The 8,873-nt window shown below is 37.4% G+C and overlaps 1 protein-coding gene across 1 annotated transcript in view; it reads left to right on the top strand.

Moving 5' to 3' along the window:
* FASTKD1 (FAST kinase domains 1) overlaps positions 1–8,873 on the top strand; it is a 20,827-nt gene that overhangs the window by 1,810 nt on the left and 10,144 nt on the right. Inside the window, exons 2-7 of the mRNA XM_009640761.2 lie at positions 2,104–2,442; positions 3,391–3,895; positions 4,251–4,319; positions 5,273–5,398; positions 6,576–6,974; positions 8,009–8,119. Of these exons, the coding sequence (XP_009639056.2) occupies positions 3,561–3,895; positions 4,251–4,319; positions 5,273–5,398; positions 6,576–6,974; positions 8,009–8,119 (1,040 nt within the window). The 5' untranslated portion in view covers positions 2,104–2,442; positions 3,391–3,560. The remainder of the gene's footprint in view (positions 1–2,103; positions 2,443–3,390; positions 3,896–4,250; positions 4,320–5,272; positions 5,399–6,575; positions 6,975–8,008; positions 8,120–8,873) is intronic.

The following is an 8,873-nucleotide window of genomic DNA, read 5'->3' as shown; positions in this document are numbered from 1 at the left end:
TCGCGAAAACGGAGGTGCCGCTGGCAGACGGGTGAAAGCCACCCTGTACCGCCCAAGCAGTTGTCTTAACGCTTAGCTACGTAAATCTTTAATACTTTTTATACTTGGGGAGTGGTGGGTGCCCCATATATTCTCCTTTGTGGAAGACTTCCTGGCTCGCTGCGGTTTGTAATACAACCTTGAAAACTCTTACTGTGTTTCAACTGATGGGAAGTGATTTTAAAGAATTTCTTGTCCATTTAGTGTATATTTTTCATGGTAAGTAGAACACTTTAGGAATAGTTCTTTAAGTAGTTACAAATTTCCTGGTTTTAATCCGTGTATTTGTAAGTTTCAAAACACCTGATGTTTCCTATTGATTTCCTAAGATATTAGAATTAATTATGATTTAAAATTGCATAGAAGTTTGTGGTAAATCACTTGCATCTGCCAAGTACCTTCCAGAAAGAGAAGTATTTGGAAACTTCTTGCAGACTGTTTTAGATAGAGATCCTGGTTCCCAGCCATTGGGGTAGGGTGTGCAAGGTCCTCTGCAGCATGAGAAGGGGAAAGGATGTGTTACCTGGGCTTACAAGGAAATTATTTGAGCCTGAAGTTTTTTATATTCTCTTCAGGTATCTACTTCCTGTCTTCTGGCAGCTTAGCTTGCCAGTACTGTGGGGAGTAAGTGTGAATTGATATTGTAACTATTTTTTCTATTGGGTGGACATACGAAAATAGAGGAAGAGTAAGCAAGGCAAAAATACACTAATAAAAAGCCTTTGCTTAATGTTCTATAATACAGTACCTGAAATCTTAAAATCTAGTTTAAATATATGGTGAAGAGTCTAGAGCCCAAGTCTTATGAGGAGTGGCTGAAGGATCTGGGGTTGTTTAGCCTGGAGAAAAGGAGGCTGAGGGGAGACCTTATCGCCCTCTACAACTACCTGAAAGGAGGTTGTAGTGAGGTGGGTGTTGGTCTCTTCTGCCAAGTAACAAGGAACAGGACAAGAGGAAATAGCCTCAAGTTGTACCAGGGGAGGTTTAGATTGGTTACTAGGAAAAATTTCTTCACTGAAAGGGTTGTCAAGCATTGGAACAGCGTGCCGTGGGAAGTGGTTGAGACCCTATCCCTGGAGGTATTTAAAAGACATGTAGATGTGGTGCTTAGGGACACGGTTTAGTGCTGGACTTGGTAGTGCTAGGTTAATGGTTGGACTTGATCTTAAAGGTCTTTTCCAACCTAAATGATTCTATGATTCTATGTCAGTATTCTCTTAAAGATATTTGTCTGATGCTTAGTTCTCTAAAACAGGATTAAGAAAAAAAAACCTGTTCATTTGTAGCTAGGACTCTGGACATGGTCATACAAAAAGATTAAAAATTTTTGCTGGTTTTCAAGCTGTACTTTACTGTCACATCATTAGAGGGGAAATGCTTTTTTTCTTTCTCTAAACTGGGCAGTTTGTATAGTTCAGTAATTCTGATAACTCTGTATTGTGGCTTCTGCTTAGAAGCTGTTGGTGGAACAGTCTGCTTTTAATTATTGTCACTGTATCTGATTTGCTCCATCTACATGCATCTACATGGCAGAAGGGAACAGAAAAAGTATTTTTAATTAACTGGAAAATCTGTGGGGTAAAAAATTGTCAAATGGTCTGGTAAGTGTGGTTAATTTAGTACTTGAGGCTTTGTGGAAGATTACGAGATTGTGACTTGACCAACCTTTGGTCTGTATTTTAGCTTATTTAATACACATTATAAGATCTTATAAGAAGTCATAGTTACTTCTAAAAGCATGTGGCTGTGTACTAGGAGGGAAAAGCCAAAAATACTTTTTATGCAGTTTACTTGGAAGAAATAATGTCACACAACTTTTCTCAGTGATGAAGTGTAATAAATTCTTTGTAAGGACAGCTATTGTATGGAACAAATAGAAGCGGTAAAAGTAATCTCTGAAAAGGGGCTATAAAGCAAATCATTATTATAGAAGTTACTTAATACATAATAACTGGAAAATTTGTACCTTTTATTTGTGTATGCTTTCATTTTGCATGGGGAAGAAAACATAACAGATGGTAAATTAAAATTACTTCATTTTAGCTTTCCTTGTGTCTTCCCCAGGGTCATTGGCGGCAGTGTAGGACAATATGACATTTGACTTTATTCTCTGAAGCTGATTGTGCAGACATCAAAAGAAATCCAGCTACATCCAAATTTGTTGAATGATTTTAGTACCTTACATAGACTGCTCAAATAAGGTGTGGTTTAAGCCTAGCCGGCAACTAAGCACTACGAAGCCACTCCCTCACTCCCCCTCTGATAGGGGAGAGAATCAGAAGACTAAAAGTGAAGTTTTTTTCCTTCTCAGTAGACCCAGTGCGTGCTGCTGACATCGCCTTGATATTACACTGATGGAATCATGCCTATTGATAAGTTGAAGAGCATTCAAGATTGCTGAAGGTACAATAAGTTGATAGTTTTTGTTGTTAATGATTATGTCTCCTAAAGCAAACCTTCTAGACTTTTCCATGATCTCTGAGTTAAAGGAATTTGATGGGTCTTTTTTGGTGTACCATGGCATTTACCACCTATGGTTTGTGTTCCACAGCTTGGAACCCGTTCTGTAGGTTGTAGAATACGTAGTTGTTAGCACTGTGTACCAGTAGGGGGATATGTTAAGAAAACAAATTAATACCAGATTTCAATAGATAAGGCTGTTGCTTCCACTATAATTTGGGGAATTAGATTGCTTTTCTTTTGTGCAGCAGGTGATTTCAGCTGACGCATTGTGACTGATCGATCGTACATTACAACAGTGGTCAACCTTCCTGACTAGAAGCCATATACCGAAATCTTTATGTGTTTACAAGACATAGACCACATACTAAAGAGAGCAGAGTGGAAAGGAAACTCTGGGTGAGGCTCATAGATGGGGTACAGCAGATACCACTGTGGGATGGATGCACATATAGAGCCAGAAGAATCCAGTGATGCCAGCTCAGGAGCTCTTGCCGTCTCACTTCCTTTTACCACCAATAGCTGTATTTTCTGGCAGTTCCTGGACCCCAATTTGGGATTATGGAGTGGCCTAGTTAGAGCAAGCCTCACTTGACTTAGTCATGCAGCACTTGCATGTTAAAAAGCTCAGCTTTGCCTTCTCAGTAGTAGCATGATAGCACATGTGCCTTTTAAAGGCAGGTTTCTAATTTTGAAAACTTACCAAGTGGACTGACTTTTCTTAGTGGTTGTGAGCATGTCAGTGTTCATTGTTGGGAGCTTCTCTGAGAAGAGTTCAAGCTCTAGGTTCTTCTCAAGCTTGCCTTACTCAGAATGTTAAAAGGTAGAGGCATTGATTTTTAGCTAGTACTTATGACTGTACTTAACTGCTTTAATTCTATATCATTACAGGTACCTCAGAACTGAATTCTTCTGAATACAGTGACCATGCAGGATGAAAGAAAGATTATCTTCTGTTTTGCAAATACTTGAGTTTGTTCTTTGTAACGACATGGTTTATTGTGAAAAGTGAAAGAAGACTCTTTCTGGACACTTTAAAGATAGCTGGTAGGCATAGCAAAATGCTTTGTTTGAGGCAGGTTTGCTTGTTTACGCTGAGACATTACCAAGTTCGGACTCTGAGCAGTGATCTGCTTTTGAGCCAGATAAACAGCTGCACCCATGAAGATGAAGTGTTCAGCCTTGTTGGAAGGAACAAGGCCGGGCTTTCTGAAAAACACGTGGGAATTGCATTGAACATGCTGTGGCAATTGCAAAAGAAGAGGCCACTTTTCTTAAGGACTAGTGACTATATAAGAAATCACTCCCAGTTTCTCACCCTTTGCATTTTAGCAGAAAACAAGGTGGAACAAATGGAAGATGAGGCCATAGTGGACACCCTATATAGTATTCTGAGGTAAGCAGCATTATGTTGAATTCCACATTTTGTATTTGACGATAAAAAAATGTGCAATTTTGACTACAAAGCCATCGTATTAAGAGATTAGGAGACTGCCCTGTCCTAGCTTCTGTGCTCTTGACTGCATGACACAGACACACACGTTCTGTGCCTCAGTTTTTGAGATGCAGGCAGAGCTGATCTGTTTTGCATTCCCAGTAAATGGAGTTAGGATTATTGATATACAGATGTTTATAATATGTTTGAACGGAGGGAGTGATATAAAGTAAAACATGATAAATAATAATGAAATTTGCTTCAAAATTTATAAAGAAGACATTTCCTTTCAAACTATTATGTCTTTCTTCTGAAGGCTCAATGTTGAAGACCACAATTCTCTAGCAGAAGTGCTTGTTTCAGAAGCGTGGAAAAGATTAGAAAGGCAAGTGCTATAAGTTGCAAGTGTGATTTGCTCCATGTGAGGCTACACAGAGTTCTCAAAGAGTATTTACAAGATGTTTAAAACATTATGTGAGTATTTTAAATGTCAGTTTTATTTTTGAACATTTTGGAAATTATTTATACATGTGGAAGCTTTGAGTATTGATGGACTTCAGTATACAAATGCATGAGAGATTCAGATACTGCAACAACAGGGACCAACACTTAAGATTTTGAAATATATTGTCTGTGTAGATTTGTGTTTGAAGTAAATTGCAGGTTTTAATATTTACAGTTTTACCTTAGTGCTTGTTGTCCAGCTCTTAAATGGTTGTTAGAACCATGCTCATCTCAATTTTAGTAAAAACCTTTTGTATTAAAACATCAACATTTTCCCTTTGTGTGGTTTGTTGTTGGTTTTTGTTGCATTGTTTTGATTTTATTTTTTTATATATTGTAATTTTCCTTCTTTAATCTCAGGTTAATGGCAAAAGCTAGTGTCAGTCTTGGCACCAGCATCATAGAATTGCCTCTCCCAGCTTAACAGCTGGGGCATCTTGACAAGTAAATACATTCAGTGTAGCTTGTACGCAAAATGACATTCAGGTAATAAATTATTCGCATTCATTTTAGCTATTTCACATCATTGCTTGGGGATGTAATCTTTATAGATTTCTTTCACTGGTCTGGTTAATTGAAGAACTTCTGATTTTTGTAGAGCTCCATGTGCACAGTAAGTATGCTTTAATATGAAATACCTGGGTGTTTTGGTGAAGTCCAACGTATTGCTATAGGTGACCAAATAGAAAATGCTTAAGATATTTTGTTTCCTTGTTTTGCAATTTGCATATAACTTTGTCTTTTATATAATTGTTAAAGTAGATTTTTGTCTTTAGTTATTCACTAGAAATAAAAGGTAAATATTCCGTCTGTCTGTCTTTGATGTCTTGACAGGCTTAGTTTTCCAGCTCTGTCTAAATTTGCATTGTGTTTATACAAGCAACGCAGACATTTCAGTCCCGTAATTGGCAAAATAGCTCACATTGTGGACATGAAACTGGATTCTATACAAGATATAAGGTAAGTGTCAGAATGAAACTGAGTAGCAGGCAAAGCAATATGTCAGAATTACTTGGCTGCCTTGCTGAACGCTTACCCTTTTTCTCAACTGGAGGTTGCTTTTCTTTGGTTTGGAGTTTGTGGGAAAGAGGTGATTTGTATTCAAGCATTAATTTTCAAGGGTAGGTGTGCTTAGGCGAAGGCATTTTCCCAATGATTTTGTGAAGAATTTCTTTATAACCAATTTAAGCACTTAATTTAAACTAACGTTCTACTTACAGTGGAAAACCAGCAGAATCTGCTTTATCCTGATTCTAAATTTTACATGGCCTTTTTTGAGAATTTAGAGGCTATTGACTCACCGGAAGATGCTTTTCTTCCTTCACATTGATAGTTTCTCTACTATGACATGGATTTAGTTTCCTATTGTGAATAGCAAGAAGGAGTCTTAAAGCAATGTTATTTTTATTTATTTTCAGAGCTTTTTTTTTTTTTTTGTCAAGTTGAATTAATCAATTCTCTTCTTAGCATGTCTAGTGCATTACTCTAATATTAAAATTACTTAAAACCTGGCCCTAGTCAATGAAGTCCAAGCTTCTTTCTTGCCTCTGTTCCCCCCAGGCCATTACAGCAAAGGCTGCTCTTCCTTTTTTTCTGCTTTATACATCACCAGCAGTCCAACACTTATTTTTGCAGATGTGAGGAGCCTGCTTATTAAACTCTTTGAATGGGACTGCATTTCTTTACAGAAATGACTCTCCCTCTAGTCACAAGTTTTATTCCCATAGGAAGGGATTCTTTCTTTGGCAGTGGCAATGACTCTTCTCCCCATTCTATCACTTGAGAATTGTTTGGGTTTCTATAGTTTCCATTGAATGTTAAAGAACTTTTTGCAAATTTGAATCAGGTAAGTCAGGGTCTTGCCTTCGGCAAACACTTTCATTGCATACAACTTTGCAAAGGATGGTTGAAAAGCCCCAACTGTTTCAGAAATTCACTGAAAGCAGAATTTTGACTTTAGTAGGAAAAATGGGGTTTGCTCATCTGTTTTTTTTCTGCATTAGATTCAAAATTCCTTTTTACGCAGAAGCCAGCAAGACCCTGACTAACATTCCTTTCTTTGCGTACTTTATTTAAGTAATGAATTTTAGATTTCTTATGTTCAATGTATAAGTGTAAAATCTTTTGAATTTTTTAGGATCCTGTCGGTTTTGATGGTCAGCATATCTGATGTTATCTCACAGAGTTTTCGAGATCGATTACTACAGAAGGCTGGACAGCTCTTGGAAGAAAAGGATGAAGTCCACTTCAACTATGCCAAAAGAATACTACAGTTTCTTCAAAATGTTAAACTGAGATATCATCCATTGCTAGAAAAATGTAACAAGACTTTCCTTAAAAGTGCCCCCTGTCTTGATATACACAGTATCAGTCTTATTTTTGGACTATACGAGCAGATGGGTTTTGACAATGTTGAATTCCGCTTGGTTGCTAAACAGTTGCTGTCTGAAACTATAGATGATTATTATGATCCTGAAACCTTTGCAAAATTATTTTTTACTCTTGGGCCTATGGCAGGATCCAAGGTAAGAGAAAGGTAAGTTTATTAACAGTTTTGTCTTATTTATGATATATCCGTAGTCTTGCACAGAAATTAAAAATGTACCAGCGTTTGGAGGAATTTCTGAGCCTGTCTGTGAGCTGAGGGTTGGGTTTCCCAGTTGTAACTTTGTAGCAATGTATTACTTCATTATGGAAACACTGTCATAGCAGTTTGTCTTAAAACAGTTGCATAGAAAGCTGGATGCAGTAATCAAGGCATATGTGAATGCTGCTGTGTGAGGCCATCTTGTAGCTCTGTCTCTTGGACTACAGCCTTCCTTTCACAGTGGATGGTAGTAAAAAACTTTCTGTCTTTCCCCTGGGAAATATATGCAGTGGTATGTGTTGCTTTTTCCTTTTTAAGACTGGCAGTGGCTGAAACAGCCTGAGTCTTGTCCTATCTTAGTTTGCTGTACATCCTATTCTATATGAAAGGTCATCAGCAGGGAACACTTCAGCATTTATGTAGCCATTAGAGCATAGTACTGTGTGGCAGATTTTTCTCTGCCTGTTTTTCTTGTGCTACAAAATCATATTTGGGGGTGGTGTTAGTCATGGAGCTCTCTAAGTCTGCAGTTTGAGGCAGAATTTGCTGTATTAATTACGATTAGTCATATTTTCAGACTTCTCTTTATTTGCCTCTACTCAGAGATCTGGATATATCACAAGCGTGTGTTCATTTTGCCATAGCTGACTTAGTTCCAAAAGCTTTTCCTAGATTTTTTTTGAAATTTATTTTATTTTTGGTAAAAATCAGTGTGAGGTAGAAAAAATAATTGTCTTTATTTGTCCCAGAATCATGTCTGATTCTGTTATTTGTAGCTTGCCAATTGATCATTAATTGTTTAGTGTCTTAGACTACCTTCCCTACTTCTTATCCAACAAGTCTGAAAGTAGCCTCACTGGTTTCTAGCATCAGAGCAATATGTACTGATCTGACACGCTCACATCTCTTTGTCTCTGCTGCACAGATCAACCATTTAGAAGAAGGATTTCTTTGGAAAATATATCTTGTCTTTTTTTCTTTAGGTTGCTGGTAACTGCAGCGCGCATGGCAGAAGACTTTAGCAGTCAGCAAGTATTGGTAATACTGAAGACGATGCAGAAAATGAAATGCAGAAATTCTCATCTACTCAAAAAGTAATTTTTTTTGTACTACTAAGAAGTTGTATTCTCTAGGTAAACTACTTCCATTGAGTATGGAAAACAATATAATATCCAGTAAGTTGGGAGTGGAGAGTGTGCCACTTGCACACAAATGCATATACACTATATATAATTAGCTATTACAGATTTTGGACTATCCCAGCTTGACCCAGAAGTAATTGAGTCAATTTAGGAATTTCATAGAAGGGCATTTCAACCCTGCCAATATAATTTTTGGCTTATTTACAAATATGCGATCCTATTTGAGTAAACTTAGCCTCTAATAATTACCGTAAGCTGGTTGAGACAAATGAGAATATAGTAAGTTGCAGAGAATGTGTACTATCCAGGAGATCCTGTTACTGATTTGAATTGTTTCTTCAAAAGTCTTTGCGCCCTACTTTGAACTATTAAATCTTGAGTCTTTAGGAACCTGGGCCAGATTTTCTGCAGTTGTAAACTGAATGTTGTTTAGAGAAAGAGGTAATATCTTTCATACAATGAAGGGAAAAGCAGTTGAGGTTTTGGGCAAGAGAAGATGTAGCATCAGATACATCACAGATGCAGCAGAGTTAAATACAGGTCACGAGCACTAAGTGGATTGAATGTAGTTGTATGAACCAAATAGACCCTTGGAAGAAAACCAGCAAGTGGAGCAGAGTGGTATTAAAGGGAAGACCAGGTGAATTAATGCTTTTTCTCCTTGAATTTCACTGTCTAAAGAAGGTCTTAAGGTATTATCTTTCCC

The sequence above is a fragment of the Egretta garzetta genome, unplaced genomic scaffold (genome assembly GCF_000687185.1).
Source record: "Egretta garzetta isolate BGI_Z169 unplaced genomic scaffold, ASM68718v1 scaffold16, whole genome shotgun sequence".
NCBI classification, from domain to species: domain Eukaryota; kingdom Metazoa; phylum Chordata; class Aves; order Pelecaniformes; family Ardeidae; genus Egretta; species Egretta garzetta.
This window is presented reverse-complemented; position numbering and strand designations above follow the sequence as displayed.